The sequence below is a fragment of the Canis lupus genome, chromosome X (assembly GCF_003254725.2).
Source record: "Canis lupus dingo isolate Sandy chromosome X, ASM325472v2, whole genome shotgun sequence".
Classification (NCBI taxonomy): domain Eukaryota; kingdom Metazoa; phylum Chordata; class Mammalia; order Carnivora; family Canidae; genus Canis; species Canis lupus.
The window spans coordinates 26504979-26526942 of NC_064281.1; the positions used below are offsets into that span (position 1 = coordinate 26504979).

The following is a 21964-nucleotide window of genomic DNA, read 5'->3' on the forward strand; positions in this document are numbered from 1 at the left end:
CATAACACCCAGTGCTCATCCCATCAAGTGCCCCCCTCAGTGCCCATTACCCAATGACTGTACTTCTAAGATTTAGTCACTAGGCAACTAGGAGTCTCATTGGCAGAAAAAAATTAGCTGGAAGGTGAATTTCAGATAAATTTCATATTTTTGTTAAAATATTTGGAAGGTGGGTCTTTTCACTGCAACTCAGGTGAAAGGATGAGATCATGTACCAAATGGTAGCTGAAGCTATAAACATAGCTGAACTCATGCAGGAAAGGAGGCTGTTAAAAGAAAAGTGTACCCTGGGAAGTGGCTCGTGATGGGGGCACCAGGAAGAAAACCTCCACAGAAAAACAATACAGAAACTAGAATAAAGTAGGGCGAAACGTGAGAAACATAGCCAAGTGGTGAGATGTTATGAGTACGAAGGGGCTCCAGGGGATTAAGGCTATGGAAGAGGAGGATCTATTTGGTCACAAGATCACTGGTGATCTCAAGAGGGAGATTTTGCAAGAGCAGTGAAGGCCGAACCAGATATAGAAGTTGAAGCAGCCCGTAGATAGAAGGAAGTAGCAAGATTAGGTCCTAAGCAAGCATTGAGAAGTTGCATATGAGAGGAGAAGAATGTACAGGGACTCCTGGGCAGCTCAGTGGTTAAGTGTCTGCCTTTGGCTCAGGGCATGATCCCGAGGTCCTGGGATCAAGTCTCGCATCAGGCTCCCCGCAAGGAGCCTGCTTCTCCCTCTGCCTATGTCTCTGCCTCTCTCTCAGTGTCTCTCATGAATAAATAAATAAAATCTTAAAAAAAAATAATGTACAGGGATAGGGAGAACATCTGCGGCCTGGTCATCCCTCTCTCCTGTTCTGTAAACCAGCCCACTCGATTCACTTATTTATGGAATTTGCTTAGCGTCTTCTCTAAAATATTAAATTACACAAAAAACTTATTTCTGCCTTTTTTTTCACTTCCTAGGGTCATATTCAAGATTAAAGTACAGTCCAGAAGTTTTCGAGCAGTTATCAATGCTGAGTGTATGTCTGTGTATCTATCATTTTTCCCCATCACAACTGCTTTCTGTATAATTTCTATTTTCTTTCGAGGGGATGCCTCTAGCTCCTGTAGCAAGAATAAGTCTTCTGTCATTTAACTGAAAGACCAAGTGAAATTTAACACTTTTCAAAACATTAAATTAAAATAAGAATAGTGCTTTATATGTCTGTATCATATATCAAAAGTAAAGATTCAATGAAAACTTTAAGATCACTTACTAAACTTTCAAAGATGGGCAGATTTTCCATAAAGATTTCACCAGCAGAGACAGATGGGCTACATTCCAGAGGGGAAGGTCACAGGAGTGATGGATGAGACCTCTAATGTCTGCCATAGCTGTGAAAATCTTTATGGCTAACTAAAATTCCTCACGAATAACAACCTGTAAATATTATATGAGCTGTCAGATGGAGAACACCGAGCTCTCAGACCATCGCACATGGTGAACAGAATACCACACCACAGGATTTGTCAGTAGATTGCCAAGTCATTGAGCACATCAGACTTACATTTGGTCTGGGAAGTCAAGAGTTCATACTAAAGTACTTGCTGAGGTGACTGAGTTGCAGAGATATAAACATTTCCAAGTGCTGCTGGCTGCACAGTCCCACAAAATCTCATAGCCAATATTTGGAAGCATTACTCATGAAAGAAAAGCTCCTTCAAACTGACTTATACAAAACTCCAAGAACCTCATTGTCATTATTGGGATAGTTAGAAAGAAATACAACTCCTTAGGCCAGCTATAGGAGGAGAGGTGTCTATGTAAGTAGAGCCATGACTGAGTTATGCTCGTGGAATGTCTGACTAATTCTGAACAGAACTGGCTGATTGTATTACCATAGAATTTTCCTCTGGGTAAAGGTGGCTACAGTCTTTAGGCCATCTGGGTTAAGCCAGGTTACTAACAAGTCAGTGCAATATCGCCAGGTGCCTTTAGTGTCTCTCCAGATGTGCTTTTAAAAGACGGCAGGCAGTCAACACCATTTGCTGAATGTTCTCTGTGTGAACGGTATTGTATTAGGCACCAGGGAAATTTCAAGGAATGTAAAATTTGAAACCTAAGCCAGTAGGGAGCAACTTAGATATTAAAAACCAAATGACTGTAGATGGGATGCACATCCATTTAGAAAGCAAGAGTGAGAAAGAGCTAAAGATAGGACAAAAATTAATGTAAAAAGGTGGGAGAGATTAAATTTTGATCCCAATATTTTCCTCCACTGGGAAACAATGAAACATCTACACTTTAGCCATTGCCTCCTGGCGAGCAGTATGCTTCCCAGCCCCATGACCTTGGTCTTGGCCATGTGACTTTCTTTGGCCAATGGGGTTTTAGCAGACATGATAGGAACAGAGGCTTGTATTTTTGTGCTCTAGCAATCTGCCAGGTGGCCTCCGATCCTTCAGCATGGGCCTCGAAACCCAGGATATTTAGAAACAACCTGAATGGAACTAGCAGCCAGGAGCCAAACCCAGCCAACCTCCAACCTATAGCCTGCAGCAGAGCTTCCCAGTCAAACTTTATCTAGATCATCTGAACTACAGTTGACCTGTGGATCTATAAAACATGAGAACAGAAACTTTCTATTCTCATATAGGAGTAAGGGAGGCAGAGAGGGAGAAAAAGAGGAGGGGTGGGCGGAGAGAGAAGGGTAAAAGAACACCAAAGAGATGAAAGAATAGAAAAATATTCTGAAGCAGAAGTTTCCCTGATTTGTTACTAGCCACATTCTCTACTATCATCCAAAGATGAATGAGGATTACCCACTTTTGTTTTTGTAGTTGAGCCTTGTGGGCTGCCACTCACTAGTTCCTGGAACCCCTTCTCTGAAGCTGATAATCTATAATGATTACAAGTATAAACTTGAATGTGTCATTAAAGGTCTCCAGTGCATTTTCTTTTCTGTGAAAGAGAGACAGCAATACTCCTTATTTTACAGGGTTGTTGCAAAGATGACACAGGTTCATTCATGTAAAATGCTTCCTCAGTGTTAAGAGCACAAAGTACTCCATATTTTTGCATTCCTATTCCTACCCCTATTATTATTATCATCATCATCATTAATGTAGTGAGTCATCAGGATATTTATCCCATTAACTAACTTACTGCCAGTGTGAAGAATCCTAGGGGAACCAGGCAAATGAGACTCTGTGATTCTAGAGTTCAAGTGACTGGTACCCACTAAAGCACAGGCCTAGGCAGCAATCCCAGTAATTGATTCCTCTTCCTCTTCTTGCCTCCATTTTCTGACTTTTCAAAAAATTTTATGCAGTCCTCAGAGTAGTAAAACTTGGGAGGAGACAAATCTTTCTTTTGGTATTCTGACTCTCAACTATGAGAGTCAATGGTGTTCAGCCATTTTTATATGAGTATTGCTTAGGAATTCAAAACACACAGCTAAGTATTTTTAGAAAGACTTAGAACAAGACATTTTCATTTTAATTTCTAGTTTTAGTTCTGATTTTTAAATTAAACTTCACAAAACCAAACAAACTTGCTATCTTTTATTTTTTCCATTTAAATGAGTGTGGCTGGCTCACAGGACAGGAATGATTTGATCTCATTTAAGACTTAAGCCTTGTTGCCCTTTATTTTGCCCTATGATAGCAAGGGTCCTGGTGAGGTTTTGTGTTGGGCTCCAGGAATGAGTGAAGATTTTGTTCAAAACTTTTCCCCTTCCCTTGTGACCTTTACTAGACGTACCTGCTCCAGACCTCCTGGACCAAGTCTTTTCCATGATGGCTGGCCTAGTTCAAGTTCTACGACACAAACTCTCACTTTTTACCTTTTGAGAATAAATAAATCCCTTTGTCCTTAACTCACACCGTGAATGAGCTCATTCCATTTCTTTTCAAATTTTTTCCTAGACATTTCCTGCTCAGATTTTCTCTTTCCAAGTCAAATTGTCCCCATGTTGACTAATCTTTCAATTATTCTCTCTCGTCTGCCTATTTCTAGCTCATTAAAACATTAGCACTCTCTAAAACCTATATTTATATTCATTATACATACATAAGAAATCCCTTTTCTGGACCAAAGGGCTATAAGGAGGCTACATGTAAAATTGGAAAGGGGGATATTCATCATATCAGAACACATCCTGTGAACCTTGCTAAGTGAAAGAAATCAAGGGCCACACAATCAGAAGCCTTCTTTGCTAAGATTCCTCACAGATGAAATACTTTCTACCTTGGATTTGCACACAGCCTCCTAGACAGTGTGCATTAATACTCGATATTGTGATTGATAAGAGAGATATATTTGATCTTTGCATATGCTGGCTCACAGTTCCCAAGACCCTTGGAATTTCCTGGGTGGAGGGTGAGAAAGGTATCTTTTGTTATGTTAACGAGAGGACTCTTGGAAGGCAGTCTTCTAGGACTGGATCTTTAACCTGTGGGATCTGATGCTACCTGTAGGTCAGTGGCCTCAGAATTGAGTGGAATTCTAGGACACTCTGCCAGGATCTGAGAACTGCATGGTGCTGTGTGGAAAGTATTCCCCTCCACAGAAACTGGGCTCAGGAACCTCATTTACTGGTCTGTAAAGAACATCTCATTTTGCTTCCTGTAGAATTAATTCCCCCTTCCACCCTAGTCTTACCATTCCTATTTACCACAACTATAGGTCATGCTGTTTTATGTTTTTTGTTTTTTTAAATAGGTCTTTCTCTTTTGTTTAGAATTTGAGCATCCCAAAGCCAGGATTCGGTCTTTCTCATCTTTCTATTCCAAGTGCCTAGTGTTTATTAATAAATCTAGGAATGTATACTACAGGCATAGTAAGTCAGATCATGTTCCTTCTTAGCTCGGAACCCTCTTAGTTCCTCCCTTCTTAATAAGAAATTTCAAAGGTTTTTAGCCATAGTTGACACGACCCACCTTGGCCTGGCTCTTTGTCACTCATTGCTCTACCTCCTCCTTATTATTCACCGTCTTGCTTCCTCAGCTTCAGTCGTACTGAACTCCTTCTTGTTCCTCAAACCCCAATAAGCTCGTTCTCATCTCAGGGTCTTTGCGTTTACTGTTTCCTCTACTTGGAACCCTCTGTATCTGCCTGGCTTGTTCCCTCACTTCTCTACTCAAATGCCACCCCCATGACCAACCCATTTAAAATGTTCCCTTCCCCTATCACCGCCAGCCTGCTTTATTCTTCTTGGTCAAACTTATCATGACCTGATTGCCTTCTCCTACTAAAATTTAAGGTCCAGGAGAGAGGATTTTTCTTTTATTTACTTCTGTTTCCCCAGTACCTAGAACAGAGTTTGACCTATACTGGTTATAGAAGAGACTAGTTAAATGACAGAATGAATCAATTCTTAGCTGGCCTAAAGTAAGTGAAGCTCATAGTTGTTTCAGGACATTAGACTAGATTCGGTTCTTCCATATTGTATTAGAGAGGGAATAATCTTTAGGCTGCCCAGTTATCCATTCAATCAAGGCATATCCTGCACTTATCTGCAAGATGTTGGATGCATGACATTAAAAAAAAAGGAATGCATGCCCTTTACCCTTATGGTTCTCACACTCCAACCCATTTCCTTTTATGATCTATTTTATCGACTATACTTCATTCTAATTCTTGTCTGTCATTAGTATGTGTGCCACTGAACTTAAGGTATAAGGCAAGAGGCTGATGTAATCTTATGCTATCTTCAAAGTCCTTACCCGTTAATGGAGGTCACGAGGTCAGACATCTTAAATAATGATCATCACTACATACACTGGACAAAATCATCAACCTCATAATAAAAGCAAGAGTAAATCAAATCACCCAGTGACCAGAAGGAGCCTATTACAATGCCTTTTCCTCAGATGCTTTGAAATGCCTGTCAGTTACATTGTCCCCTCACAGATGGGGTTCCCCAGGTAACAGACTCTGAGACAATGTTTAGAGAGCAGGGTATTTAGTTAGGTGTGCCCTTGCGATTAATAGCTGTGGAAAGAAGAAGAAGGAAGCAGGAATGGCAAATGAGAGAAGTCAAGCTAAGATGCAGTTAACCCCATTGATACTCTTAGTTAACTCCACTGGAGCTCCTGAAATAGAATGTTAGAATTCTCCTGCATTGGGCCAAAATAGCCAGGTCTTTATCCTCCTGCAACCATCAGGAGCTACCCACAGATGGGGTGTGACTTTAGGGGAGGCAGCTGAAGCAATTCCCCAAAGGACAGACAGCTGAAGGTCATCTGCTGAGGACACTTCTCACTGCATGGGACCTAGGAGTTGTAAAAAGTAGGTTCAAATGATTCCTCACGCATAGGCATACTTAGCATTCCATGTGACTCAACTGCCATGGCTACACATCGTCTAGGAGTAAGTTACATAGTAGTAGTTCTCAACCAAGGACAATTTTGCCTCTTAGAGGACTTTTGGCAGCATCCGGAGACGTTTGTGGTAGTCACAATTGAGAGGGCGGGTGCTACTGGCATGGTGTGGGGAGAGGCCAGGGATGTTGCTAAACATCCTATAGTGCACAGCACAGCCTCCCCCACAAAGAATTGACTCCAGCACCCGGGTCAAAAGAGCCTGGTCTCAATATAAATGGATTGTAAACACCTGACCCAATCAGATGCTCTTTCTTAGAGAGTTTGGTTGTAACATATGGAGAAATTTAGATGGTAGAAAGGTAGGGAAGTTAAAAAAAAAGAGGGCTAAAGAAGAAAACAGAAGTCACAAGGCAGTCGAAACTGTAAGGACAAGGTGGAGAGGAGAGAGAGAAGCTATGATACTGAGGTAGTTTGAGTCTATAGCAGCAAAGCACATCAGGAGAGAAGCAAACACACTTCATGGTGACTGCCATTCTGCATCCTTCCTTACGTTTCCAGGGGTCTCCCTATCACCTAAGCCTATCCCGCTCCTTACAAAGCTCATTTGTAGTAGACTGAAATCAAGATGATTATTATTGTTGATATATGAAAGTATATTTAAAAATGCAAGAGAAATTTTTAAGAAAGCGAGTGGGGAGGGACAGAAGGAGATGGAGAGAATTTTAAGTAGGCTCCAGGCCTAGCAGGAAGCCCAACCCAGGACTGAATCTCATGACCCTGAGATCATGACCTGAGCTGAAATGAGCTACTACCTAACTGACTGAGCTACTACCCAAGTGCCCCTCAGGAGAATGGTTTTTAAACTAGCAACAGTTTATGTAAGTCTACAAAAGAACAAAATGCCTTTGTCCTCACCTCAAAGTTCTCACCAAAAAGTATTTTGTAATCCCAAACTGGTTGTGTTCTGAAAATGGAAAACATCCAAATGGAAAACGAAAGTAATGATTTTTGCCCACAGGGATGTGATTCCACCATTTCTGTTGTGCAAAGCTTTGTATTTTGGGACAGATGACAAAATGTTACCCTAGGCCAAACTCACAAATGCCTTCATTTTCTGGGGAGTGTAAAAATATGCCTTTCCAAGCCACATTCCACTAAAATAGTACCCATGTATCATGAAGCTGATGCAGAACTGTGGTGCCGGTCTTGGCGTCTTAGGTCTCCATGAGGCCCAGAGAAATCCGTCACAATGAGGAGAGTAAGAAAGAAACAAGCCTTTGATCAATCTCTGCCATGCCACCAGACTAATCTCCATGCGGGCATGTGGTGGAGTGGTGGTTAGTGATCAAGCTAAATGTCACTATTGGGCTCTATAGTCAGATGATGCACAGTAGTTTCATTCAGTCTGAGAGATGTTAATGCTATTGGCGACCCCCTCAGAACTCTCTTCCCCGCTGATGCACTCATCCCCAGCTGCTATGAGTGCTGATTGCTATGGATACAGTGCCCCCAGCTCCAGAGAACCTTCCTCAGTGATATGGGAACTATTGTTCCCTGCTCCCTAGAAATCCACAGCCGATGACTGATGGACATGGGGGAATGAAAGCCCAGCTCTCTTGCTTCAAAAATGGGGCCAACTCTGTAGCTTGACTTCCTCACCAGCATACCCCCCACTGCATCCTCCTTTCCTCCCTCCCCTTTACCCAAGAGCTGCTGTCCAGACCAATTACTTGGACAAGAATCTCTTTCCATGAAACATTATTTAATGCTGGGGTGACCGACCGTCCCAGTATATTCAGCACCGAGATTTCCTGAGATGCAGGAATTTCAGTGCTTGAACAAGAATATCCCAGACAAACCAGGACCAGTGGTCATCCTAACTTAAGGCAGATAGACGTTTGGATCCTGAGCTTTGCCTCCACAACTTTGGGTAATCTGAATAACATTAGCTACGCAAAAAAAGAAAAGCAAGTCTTGATTTGACATATTGGCCAATTTTGGTAGGGTCTGTAGCCCCATTACAGCTGATTTCAAGCTACAAAAGGTCAGTTTAACAAGCACCTCACAACTCCTGTATATTTAACAACTGGCTCTTTCAAGCCAGTACAAGCCGATTCCAATAAGCAAACTCTCACAACAGAAACTGAGAACTATCCAAAGCTTCTTCATGTGTCCAAATAAGTGGATATGTAGGGCCCAAGATGCAAAATTTTGTTACTAAGCTCACTCTAAAGCAAATAATTCTAGATCTTCATGGAGAATATAATTTGAGCTCAAGGAGAAAGGGCCATAGAAATTGGTTCTAAGAGTAATTATTATCACTGTGACTGCTTTTTGTGGGCACCTGAAAGGCTACCTTTGAACTTACAGAGCTGTTACCAGCATCACTGATAAGTTAGAATGCATCTGTCCCAAATTCCCAACACTTGTGACAGCACGTCACTGCTGAAGAAATTGGCCCAAATTATTTTGCCCTGAGATCTTTTCCTGATAGGAAGCTTTAGGCTGAAAATCATCTCACATTGTAGCTACAAGCTTCTTCCCAACTTATCATGATGGCTTCTTTAAGCCGATCTGAAATTTTAAATTATTGGCTCACTCATATTGCAAATTCATCTATCCCCTGAGGACAATGCAGCATAGATTGGAGCACTGTTAAGTGAAATGTTAACAATTATTAGATGTGCTTAAAGTCCCCCCCCCATCTTCTTTATTAAGTGTGTGAGTGGGAGGAAGCGGTGGTGGGGGGTAGGTACAGGGATGAAGGTTTGGCAACTCTCAAGATGGAAACAAACTTTTTAGTCCTATGTAGCAAGGGGAAACTGTAAAGGCTTGGATTGATTTAATGAGACAAAGAGTTAACCAGGGATTTGATTAAGGCTCTTAAGATGATAAAGCCTGCAAGAAATAAGTGATCAATTCTTTCTTTTTACAGTGTCTCATAATCCGAGAACAAGATTGCTCAATGAAACTCATATCTTTTAAATTCAGAACAAATAGTAAAAAGGAAATTTGTCTTACAGAGTTCCAGAGCCATCAACAGAGGGTAAGATTACAAGAGGTCAGTGGGTTAAAAGCTAGAGAATAAAAATCTTTACTATTATTGTTTTTTTTCCATTGCCAAAGTAATACACGCTTATTATTTTTAAAAATCTGCAAAAGTTAAAAAAAGGGAAAACACAATAGTTCTTTGATTTCTGATTTCTTTTCAATCTTGCCTTTAGATGTCCCCTTCTGTTGTTTTTATTTTCTAATGTAGTTGCGATTATGCTGTGATTTTTGAAGTCTGCTTTTTTCCCTAATATATTACATGGCACAGGAAACTTTCATGAAAAGGACCACATCAAGTTCTGGATGCTATTAGTCCTTGCTCAGAGGCAACACGAAAGGTCACATTATTTATTGAGTGTCTACTATGTAATAGTCACTATGCTAAATCTCATGCCACTGTGTATTAGCAATGTCAGGAGAAAATTTAGTTTTTTCTTTTGGGTATAAAACATAATTCACTCTGTAAATGATTTTATTGAACATCTACCAAGTACAGACACCATGTTAGGTGCCAGAGAATATATAACCATCCTGTCCTTGCAGAGATTAGGGTCTAGTCATTGATTATTCATCCATTCATTAGTTGTGCAAATAACAGTTGAGCTCTTAAATATGAAAAACACTGCCCCTTCAGATTAGATCCATGAAAAACATCTTTGGAAAGGAGAGGAACTAGTTACACACAATTAAATGCAAAAGAATGAATGATACATTCACATCTAGTTTGACTCTAATAAGCAGATATGAACTTATATTGTCAATTGATAGTGATAATGACACTAATGCTAATAGCAGTCACCTATATATCACTACGTGCCAGGTACTGTTCTATATATTTTGTTTATTTTAAGTAGACTCCAAAACCCAGCATGGAGCCCAGTGCGGGGCTTGAGCTCATGACCCTCAGATCAAGACTTGAGCTGAAATCAAGAGTCAGATGCTTAATCGACTGAGCAACCTAGGTGCCCCTGTTCTATGTATTTGTTCTATATATTTTACACACACACACACACAGTAACTATTTGATCTTCACTATAACCCTATGAGGTAATATTACCACAGTTCATTGAATTCGAAACTCCATTGGGCAGTAATTACATTCTGATTTCAGGTCTTTTATAACTTGCAGGGAGGGACTAAGTCTTACATTTGATGAAATGTTACTATTATCCCCATTTTACAGATGATGATAAAGCGATTGAGTATCTGACCTTTACTTACACCCAGTCAGCCTAGTTCCAGAGCCTATATAGTCTTTTTTTTTTAAAAGATTGTATTTATTTATTTGACAAAGAGAGAGGGGGAGCAGCAAAGGGAGAGGGAGAAGCAGGCTCCCAGCTGAGCAGGGAGCCCAATGATGTGGGGCTAGATCCAAGGACTCTGGGATCATGACTTGAGCTGAAGGCAGATGCTTAACCAACTGAGCCACCCCAGCTCCCCAGAGCCTACAGTCTTAACCAATATCCCAAGTGATACAACACTTGGCCCAGAGGCATCCAGAGAAAAATTCAGGCTCTGTAAATCCATTTAGTATGGCCCAGACCAAGAGAAACAGAAGAGAGAGATCTGTGGCAATATCAGATGGACTAGACAATTGCTGGCCTCAGTGTTTGTGCTTAATGCGTAAGGCAGTGTGAGATGTGGCCTGCAAGTTCAGAAACTGGGTCCAGTCCCACATCTATTACAACCACGTGTGTGACCTTGGTGATGTCATATATATCTTTCTGCACATATTCTGTCATCTGTAAAAATAAGGCTAGGGGTAGCATAATTGTCTTTCAAACCTTTTTGGACTGTAGCCCACAGAAGGAAAGTATCTTACTTTGTGTCATAGCATACACATATGCATGTGTGTGCATGCACACACACACCCCCTAATTGAATCCAAAGTGTCAAAACAATACTTAACCTTGCTTGCGCAATGTACTCTGATATTTTCTCATCTCTTCCATCCCATTAAAAAATTGTTGGTTGCAAGTCATTAAACTGATTTCAGTATTCACTAATGAGTACTTTGAAAACAAATCATATAGCTACTCCCTTAAGCCTCTCTCCAGTTAAGAAATTCCACAGCATAGGGGACTCTTGGGGCAGGGGTGGGAGCCAGAAATCTCAGGAAAGAGAAAGTTGACCCTTTTGCCTTATAAATAACTCATTTTCTTTTTAATTGGATCATGTTCTTACTATCTTCTGCAGAAAGTTCTCATCATTAAACCATTTGGCAAATACCACTTTAGGGCAAAGATTCCAATACTACATTCCATGGCACGTTTAGTGAGAAATTAATTGGTATGCCCGAAAAAGACTTCCATAATCACGTAAGAACAGAGAAGAGCTACTGACTTTATCCTCTTCTTAGTGTTTCGATGTATATTAAAGGCTACAACAATTTCAACAACAAAAAGAAACTTTCTTATCTTTATAGGCTACTGTTTTTCCAATCTTATTGACCCCAAAACTATTTTTTCAAGGAAGAGTTATTAACATCATACAGAACATTAATGTTCTGAGGAAAATGGCTTGGAAAATGCTACTTTGGGGAATTCTAGAATTGGTCAAATATGCTAAGTATTTATTTAAATTCCAGTTAGGTAGCATAGTGTTATGTTAGTTTTGGGTGTACAGTATAGTGACTCAATACTTCCATACATCACCCTGTGCTCATCATAAAAAGTGTCCTCCTTAATCCCTATCATCTGTTTCACCCATCCTCCCACTAACCTCCCCTCTGGTCACCATTAGTTTGCTCTCTAGAGTTGAGTCTGTTTCTTTTTAAGATTGTATTTATTCATGAGGGAGAGAGAGGCAGAGACACAAGCAGGCTCCATGCAGGGAGCCTGACGTGGGACTCGATCCCGGGACTCCAGGGTCATACCCTGGGCCGAAGGCAAGGGCTAAACCGCTGAGCCACTGGGGCTGCCTGAGTCTGTTTCTTTTCTCTCTCTCTCTCCTCTCTCTCCTCTCTCTCTCTCTCTTTCTCTCTCTCTCTCTCCTCTCTCTCTCCTCTTTCTCTTTGCTCATTTGTTTTGCTGCTTAAATTCCACCTATGAGTAAAATCACATGGTATTTATCTTTCTCTGACTTATTTCACTTAGCATAATATTCTCTAGCTCCACCCATGTGGTTGCAAATGGTAAGATTTCGTAGAACTAGTAAAACATTAAGACAACTCTAAGTTCTCACTGTTACAGAAGGATTTCTACCTTTATTCAAATAAATAGTTCTCCTTGGTGAAGTAAAATGTAGACTAGAATCTTAGAGAATTGAGAAAATTGACACAAAAAAGATCTTAGGTTCTTTTTTAAAAAGGTTTTAAATTCTTGAAGATAAATTCTTTAAAACTTTTTTTTTTAGATTTTATTTATTTATTGGAGAGAGGGAGAGAGAGAGAGAGAGAGAGTTTATGAGCAGGGGGAGGAGCGAGGGAGAAACAAACTCCCCACTGAGTGGGGACCCTAAGTGGGGAGCTCAGTCCTGGGACTCCAGGAACATGACCTGAGGCAAAGTACACACTTAACTGACTGAGACACCCAGGCACCCCACTGAGACACCCAGGCACCCCATGAAGATAAATTCTTCAAGATAATTTTATTTTAGGGATCCCTGGGTGGCGCAGCGGTTTGGCGCCTGCCTTTGGCCCAGGGCGCGATCCTGGAGACCCGGGATCGATTCCCACATCGGGCTCCCGGTGCATGGAGCCTGCTTCTCCCTCTGCCTGTGTCTCTGCCTCTCTCTCTCTCTGTGACTATCATAAATAAATAAAAAAATTAAAAAAAAAAATATTTAAATAAAAAGATAATTTTATTTTATTTCTTAAAAAAATTTATTTATTTATTCATGAGAGACACGCAGAGAGAGGCAGAGACACAGGCAGAGGGGGAAGCAGACTCCATGCAGGGAGCCTGATGCGGGACTCGATCCTGGGTCTCCAGGATCACGCCCTGGGCTGAAGGTGGCGCTAAACCGCTGAGCCACCTGGGCTGCCCCTTCAAGATAATTTTAAATGGATAATTTTCAGACTACTATGCCACTAAATAGTATAAGTGCTTTCTTGATCATTGACATATGAAGACATAAACACTGTACCTTCCCGTTATATATTCTAATACATGTATAAATGCTAGTAGTGTGACTCAGAATCATGTATAAATATAATAAATTATATATATAAAATTTAAAAACCACACTATTAGCAATTTCTCCCTTTTCTTGGTTTATCAAAGTCGATTAGAAGTGGAAGAGGGGGCACCTGGGTGGCTCAGGCAGTTGAGCATCTGACTTTTGGTTTTGGCTCAGGTCATGATCTCAGGGTTGTGGGATCGAGGCTCTTAATGAGCCCCACTTTGGGCTCTGTGCTCAGCCCTGAATCTGCGTTGGATTCTTTCCCTCTTCCTCTCCCCTCTTCTGCCCCTCTCCTTGCCTATGCACACACTCTCTCTCTAAAATAAAGAAATACAATCTTAAAAGAAAATAAGTGGTAGAATGTTGGGGCACCTGGTTGGCTCAGTCTGTAGAGCGTGTGACCCTTGATCTCAGGGTTATAAGCTCAAGCCCCACATTGAGTGTAGAGATTACTTAAAAACAAAATCTTAAAAAAATGGTAGAATATTAAAGCTAGAATTAAAGGCAAGCTAGTGTCTACCAGTGGATAAGGGTCATATTTTACAATGTTTTCCTCTTCTCATTTCTCTCAGATCTAAGATAAAAGGAACAACTTCTTTAACAAGGAGAGATTGGGCCACCAAGAAGAAACAGTGAATACTTTTATTTAGTAAAAGGCTGCCTCTCTCCACTGATAAAAAAACAAAGACAGCTGGTAATGTGATTTTTCAAAGGGGAATGTGTGTGTGGGGGGGGGAGAGACAGAGAAGGGAAAAGGAGAGAGAGTAAGCATGTTTTGGGGGGCAGTTAGCGGCGCATCTTTACTTCTCTTAGTAATTTCTAAGCCTCAGAAATCATCCTATTATTATTCCTAGTAAACTGGAAGTAAATTATCTGACATCTATCAATTCAAAATCATTTAATATGGCTTTAGTGGTATTTTTTTCAGACATATTTTTATTTGTTTTAGGGGAAAAACTGTTTTGCTTTCATAGAACACAATTTAACAGCAAGTAAATGACTTCAGAGATGCCCTGCCTCAAATATAGTTTTGATGCAGTACCCAGCTTCTGGAGCAGATTTCAAGAAGTCCATGTGACAGTACATTTCAAAAGCCATACAAATGTAAACATCCTTTAACAGAGCAGTTCTGCGTTTAGGCATTTATTTTGTAGAAAGAATGGAAGATGTTTATAAAGGTGTACAAAGGCTATTAGTCATAATGTTGGATATAATAGTGAAATATTTGAAATAATTTTAATATTGAGTACTTCAGAATTGTCTTGGTAAATCTGGTGCAGCCAGGGAAGAGACTACCTAGCCATTTGAAACATTACTTGGCAGAAGGATATTTAAACACAGAAAAATATTTTTATTACCGTTCTACAGGAAAAAAAGCAGGTCATGAAATGGTAATGTGTTTTTTTTATCCCTGTTTGGTTTAAAAGAAGAGAATCTGAATTCACACACATATACAGACCCCCTGAGAGAAAGACCCCCTCATGAAGTACATTTTTTATAGTGGTTATCTCTGAGTGGTGGGCTTATGGGTGATTTTTTCCCCGTTTCTACTCTTGGCTTTCCAGAATTTCTTGAGGGCCGTACATTATCTTTGTAATTAAAAGGGACAACAAAGAAACATTCTTCATTTAGTCTTTAGTCTCACTGTCCTATTTCTCAAATAACCCTTATGCCAAATTGGTATTTTTTTTTATATCCACAAGCAAAGCTTCTAAGCATATATTGATAATCCACATGAATGAGAAATTGGTGACTTCTGGGGCTGGCTCCATTTAAGCAGGTAAATGAGCGTCTGTGTCTACTAGCCTGACCTTTCTGGAAGTGGGCACCAGTGTGATATTGTTTAAACGGTATAAGAATGCTCCACCTGGCCCTTCAAAGTTCTTCCCTCACAGCTCAGAGATTATGGCTGACGTTCTACCAACAGAGAGTCATTCCTCAGACTTATGGCTTTTCACCCTATTAAAATGCAAATAACCCAGGAGAAGTACACATTAAACTTTACCTGTCACCTGGGTTAAATAACATATCATTTTCTGAAAAGAAGTTTTAATGGGGAAGACATGGGAATTTGGGTGGGGCAGGCAAAGAGAATAAAAGATGAATGAACACACCTGGCGTCCGAGGAGTAATTAATATTAGTGAGAGTGGTATTTTTGTTTATGGCTTATGAGTCACTTACAAATATGTTATTGCGTTTAATCTCAATGAAATAGAATAAAGTGGCAGTCACCAAGGCAACTTATGTAGACCAGAGATTTGGGAAAATACAGAAGACGAAATCCACAGGCCTTGTAATTATCCTAGAGGCATTCCTAAAAGCCATAATTCCACTTGATTGCAGACACTGCTATAACTTGGCCTCCCTTCTTTCAGCCCATCCTAAACGTGTATGATACTGTCCAAATAACGACTGCATGCAGAGAGTAAGGTTAGACCCAGTCCAGAAAGTAAGACAACTTCTTACCTAATACACTGTCATCGTATAATAGAAAGACAGGACCACCACCTTTCAGGAATTTTTGTTCTAAAAGATAAGAGCCAACTGGAGATACTTGAAGGCATCTAGTCAAATACTTTAAAAATGTGAGCAAAAGGGGCACCTGGGCGGCTCAGCGGGGTAAGTGTCCCACTCTTGGTTTTGACTCAGGTTGTGGTCTCAGGGTTGTGGAATCGAGCCCCATGTCAGGATCCATGCTCAGCAGGGAGTCTGCTTGAGATTCTCTCTCCCTCTGTCCCTCTCAGACTGCACATGTGCATGCTCACAAGTGTGCACTCTCTCTCTCTTTCAAATAAACAAATCTTAAAAAAAAAAGTGAGCAGAGATCTTTTTCCTATCGGAAATGGAAAACAAAGGAAAGAATGGGAAAGTGACAATAAAAGAAGGTGGCAGGAGAACGCAGGGAGATCATACAGAATTATTTCCTATCTATAAAACACATAAATGAAGTAAACGACAGTCTAGTGTAGTGGCTAAAGCAGGCTCTGGAACAAACCTAGGTTTGAATCCTGGCGGTCAGTCAATCTCTGTGGAACTGTGTGCCTTAATTTCCCCATCTTTTTTTTTTAATTTCCCCATCTTTAAAATTGGTATGATCATGGTATATTCCTCATTGAAGTTCGATGAGGATTAAATTAGTTCATATTTGTGGCATTGCCAGGCGCAAAGTAATTGCCTTAAAATGATGGTTAGGCCCTCATCCATATTCACATGTGACAAGAAATATGCCAGAATGTTAGCGGTAGATGTTAACTCCATGTGGTAGAAGTATGGCTTTTTAAATAGAAAGAACCCTCAACACACACATTTTTGTAATCAAAGAAAGAGTGGTAGAAATTAATAACGTCAATAAGAGGACAACAGGAGCTTGAAAATTTAATATGTCCGGTTATATTAACAGCATGTTCCAATATCAACCTCCATTAACTAAGGCTGTTTCTCTTAGTATTTATTATAAAACACATACTATTTATTAATAATATACATTAACAATATAATGAATGACACAAATATACTTAATAAAAGAGCAAAACTAAAGTATAACGAATGAAGAGTGGTCAAGGATAAAAGAGCAGTAAGAATAGTTAGGGAGAGGAAACCCAACAGGCTGAGCTTCCAATTTGGATGCAGGAAGTATTTAATGAATTATGCAGAGATAAAGAATTAAAGATTCCCAGTAACACATATTGAATTATCCTATCATAATTATATGGCACCATAATTATCAGCTTATGAAGTGAACCGCTATAAGCAGAACTAAAGACTCAAAAATATTACCAAAGTTAGCACTCGAGAACACACTACAGGAAACAATTATGCATCAGCTGAGAACTGGACAAGATGATCTAATCGGACCTCCTCTCCTAACCCTCTGGGTTCTCCCCCTAACTTGTATTTCAGGACGATTTATGCTTCCAGCACACTTGGCAAAGACGATTGCAATTCACCTCTTGATTCTTCGCTACCAAGACCCAATGAAGACATCAAGCAAGGAAAGGAGATAGCAACTTACTGGAAAGGAAGTGCTGGGAGGCTGGTCCAAAGTCCCTGTGCGCTTCATGCAGCTGCCTGATGCGGTCCTCAATGGCCACCTGGGAGGAAGAGGAGAGAAATGATGTTCTCTCATCAGATATAATGAGGAGCAATGAAAACAATGTACCCTTTTTGGTAAGATCTTTGGGGCCTCGAAAGCTATAACACTAAAGCAACAATTTATAAGCCTGGTTTTAATATCCGCTTACCATATATGGCCTCTGAGACCTATTTTATCAAACCAAGGCCAAACAAAAAAAGATTTGCTTTCTTGATAATGTTAAAATGAGTTTTTCCCCCTTCACACTCTACTCATTGGCAGACACAAATGAACTACTGCTCCAGTGAGTACCATCAGAAATGCACACTCTAAATCTTTCATGCAAAGGTGAGGGAGGTCATCATTCCCTGTGACACGAGATGGCTAAAGGAGCTCAGAAAGGGCATACATTTTGTCTTCATCTGTTGTTTTCGACTAATGTTTTTTGGAGTCCTATTGATAATTAATAGATCACTGAGTGATTATTCACAAGTAACCAACAGTTGATTAATACTCAAGTATCAAAGAAGTAGAGGCAAGGCTTAAGTAGAGGGTAATTACAGGGGAGATTATGAGATGAAAGAAATGTTCAGATTTCAGTTTTTAGTAAACATGAAAATTCCTGAGAAGTATATCCTTAGGTGGCATGAAATAAAAATTACCACTCTTTTTTTTTTTCTATTAGGTTTTTCTGTTATATATTGACAGTGTCCTGATAGCTTAGTGAATTCCATTCTGGGTGGGGAAAAAGGAGGAATTTTAGGGGTGAAATGGTATACTTTGTCATGTGGCATTCTGCCAATTGGATATTAGTGGTGACCCCAGGCCTGAGGTTTCATAAATCTGGATTTGAATTTGGTTCTGAACAGCCCATGCTAAACAAGGGGTTGGCCAGCTCTCGCCCAGAGCCAGCAGAACTCAAGTGGGCTTGCTTCTATGGTGTGGGTAATTCCCAAGAGATACGATAGGTATTTTTTTTTAAATTTATTTATTTATGATAGTCACAGAGAGAGAGAGAGAGGCAGAGACACAGGCAGAGGGAGAAGCAGGCTCCATGCACTGGGAGCCCGATGTGGGATTCGATCTCAGGTCTCCAGGATCGCGCCCTGGGCCAAAGGCAGGCGCCAAACCGCTGCGCCACCCAGGGATCCCGAGATACGATAGGTATTAAACTGATCCAAAATCTGCCTTGGGTAGTATGGTCTAAAGCCGACTCTGACCTTGCAGTATCAGTCAAGGGCCTAACAGAGATCCAGAACAATCTTTTTTTCACCTTCTCCTAGCCTTGCCCATCTTTACTGGGACTAAATATTTGGAAAAGCATGTGGAGTTCCAAAAAGTGCAGGATTTGCTTCACTCAGACGCACACAAAAGCATGAAGAACGCTTGAAATCTCCCTTCCCAGCCATATGACCCTGTGCTACTGGCCAAACTCAACCTGCCTGTCCTGCCATATTCCAGCCAGTTGTGCACTTGTAGGACTTGTTCTTGCTGCTACTCCTCTCTAGAGTGCTCTTCTCCCTCTTCTCTTCCAGTTCTAGTCGTTTATATGTGTATACAGCCCCTTTCTTTTCCCGCAGGGCTAGAAGTGATTGCTTCGCCAGCATCCTCACAGCACCTAGCTTCTACTCGGAGCACTTCTAGCATTCCATCTGTTTGAGTTGCATGGACGTGAGTATCTCCTACAGTGCACTGTGAACTCCCTGACAGCCGGAACCACTCCTTGTTTCTCTTCCCTTATGCTCCCTCTGGCAGGATACAGTGAATCCTGCACGCAGTAAGTGATAACAAAGGTTTAATGACTAGTTGAGCAAACCAATGTGGATGGGTGATTGACAGACACAGAGAGGCAGACAGATTATGGGAGAATAAGCAAGAATGTGGACTGACCCTGACTGCATGCCTCTGGGTATATTGTTCTAATGTTAACTTTCCTTACCTGTAAAATGGGACAACGATATGACATACCTCACAGAATTTCTGTGGGAAATAGCTAAGACATGTGAAGTGCCTGGCCTGGTTTCTCTCACATGGTGATTACTCAATGAATGTTAGCAGCTACTGTTTTGTTGCTATTATGATTAACACAAGGAGAGGAATAGGTTATCGCGTGCAAGGCAATGCATATGACACAAAGAAATGGCTAATATATTTTTTTAAGATTTATTTATTTGGGGTGCCTGGGTGGCTCAGTCGGTTGAACGTCTGCCTTTGGCTTGGGTCATGATCCTGGGGTCCTGGGATCGATGCCCACATGGGGCTCCCTGCTTAGTAGGGAGTTTGCCTCTCCCTCTGCCCTTCCCTCTCGCTCTATGTGCTCTCTCTTCCTCAAATAAATAAATACATCTTTTTACTTTTTTTCTTGAGATGTATTTATTTATTTGAGAGAGAGATGGTGCGTGTGTGAGAGGGAGGGGCAAAGGGAAAGGGAGAGAGAGAATCCTCAAATAGACTCCCTGCTGAGTGTGGAGCCCAACTCAGAGCTAGATCTGAAGACCATGAGATCATGACCTGAGCTGAAATCAAAAGTCCAACACTCAACCAACTGAGCCACCCAAGCACCCCAATAAATGGGTAATATTTATTAAGCACTCTGGTCATGGCAATATGAATTAACTTATTTAATTTTCACAGTAACTCAGGGGTAAGAAGTCATAGTATCTGCCTACTTCACTGACATAGGAGCCGAAGCATGAGAGGTTAAAAACAACAACAATAGCAAAGTTGGCCCAACTTTAAGTAGTTAGTAAATTGGCAGAGCCAGGATTCAAACTCATTCAGTCTGGCTCTTGCTTTTAACTGCTATTTTAGAGATTAAAGTTGAAAGAAACATGTTTTATACATATTTAATCTGCAGCTGGCCTTTCAATTTACTGAATGCAGAACAAATCTGGTGTACCTATGTGTGGAAGTTTAGTCATCGGTATATTTTATGACCTAATGCAAGGTCAGTTCCTGGTCATGAACAATGTGATGCCATAGATTATAGAGAACACATGCAAATGAATGTTTGAAATACATAATTATTTCTAAATGCAGAATGGGTCATTCCATGAACAAATTAATCAAGAGATGATTGTGAAAGCTTGGGGGCGGGGAAGACGGGATGAGGAGGCCACTGGGGAGTGGACAGTAATCAGAGATCTTTTCACATCCTGAGAAAGAAATCCCTAGGGGAACATGTGCTAAAGGAGCGTGACTGTGCTGCAGGCCCTGTCCCCTGGCAATGATGTTGGTAGATTCACAGTGACTAGGCGGAAGCAGCATCTGAGTCCATTAGAGGCCACTCATCTCTGAAAGACAGTTTCTTTTACACCAGGAGACCACCAGAGGTAGTTTCCAGTGTGTGCCAAATATGGTCAATAAATGAAAAGGAGACAGAAGTGAGTTCCCATCCCGACTACTCAAAGTTAAGAAAATGCATAAGACAGAGAGAGACTGAAATTAAAATGTTTCATGTAATGAACTGAAAACTTCAGAAACTAATCTTAAAGGAACTAAAGAATCAAGTACAAAATATTTTTTTTCATAAATTATCTTTGGACAAAGGTATTGCATGGATTGAATGCACAAGTGATAGATAAAGACATCGGTTTCAGAAAGAGAAAAACTTGAAGGCACACTAGCTACCTAAGAACAAAGGCACTTTATTCTGTGAGCAATTAGGCAAGGAAATGAAATATGATAAACTTTTGCAACAATAAGCTCCATGCATTGGACCTTTCGAACTGGCTGTGTTTTTAACCAATATCAAGTACTATATACAGACTGGGAAGAAAAGTCCCAAATCATGTTAGCACCTTCCATCCTGGCATAATTCCTTTTTTATTCGGTCCTCTGTTCACTTGGTGAGCATTTGTGAAACCCAAAGAGCCACACAAGGAGCAGACACTAGAGTCTCTGATCTTCGGACACATAAAGGTTTGGAGGTGAAGTGGAGGGATGAGCCAAGGAAAGGCCAGGGGCTGAACACGGCTATTGTAGAGGTCGGTGAGGTATGGTGAACTAGGTGTCTCGGAAGCAGAGATACAAAGCAAGGCATTCCAGACTCTGAGGCTCAAGATTTCTTTGGCAAGGCCAAGAGAACCAGCGAAGATTTCTGTGCAGGGACTCATGATTTGAGTAAGGTTTAGGCAGTTGAGTCAGTGAGGCCTAAAACAGACTCAAGAAGGACCTGGAGGCTGAGACCAGGTGGAGGCTGTTGCTATCACTGAGGTATGGGATGACATGCGTTGCAATGAAGACTGTATGGCCTGGAATGGGAGAGAAGGTATAGGTGAGGAGGTATTTTGAAAGAAGGAAGAACTGATGAATTTTGGTGTTGGAGCTTCATTTTGGAAGAAGCAAACAGAACTCATGTATTTCCAGTGTGGAAGACTGGGAGGATAAGGATATTGCTGATAGAAATACGGAA

The 21964-nt window shown here is 40.8% G+C and overlaps 1 protein-coding gene and 1 long non-coding RNA gene across 17 annotated transcripts in view; one reads left to right on the forward strand and one right to left on the reverse strand.

Moving 5' to 3' along the window:
- Nucleotides 1-21964, reverse strand: part of DMD (dystrophin) — a 2170621-nt gene that overhangs the window by 219645 nt on the left and 1929012 nt on the right. For all 16 annotated transcript variants that reach the window (XM_025439443.3, XM_025439430.3, XM_025439477.3 and 13 more), the window contains one exon: nucleotides 17491-17569. In XM_025439443.3, coding sequence (XP_025295228.1) covers nucleotides 17491-17569 — 79 coding nt within the window. The remainder of the gene's footprint in view (nucleotides 1-17490; nucleotides 17570-21964) is intronic.
- LOC118353760 (uncharacterized) lies at nucleotides 5934-17639 on the forward strand. The gene is made up of 4 exons (XR_004813164.1): nucleotides 5934-6269; nucleotides 9240-9350; nucleotides 14050-14171; nucleotides 17379-17639. It is a non-coding gene; the product is annotated as an uncharacterized LOC118353760 (long non-coding RNA).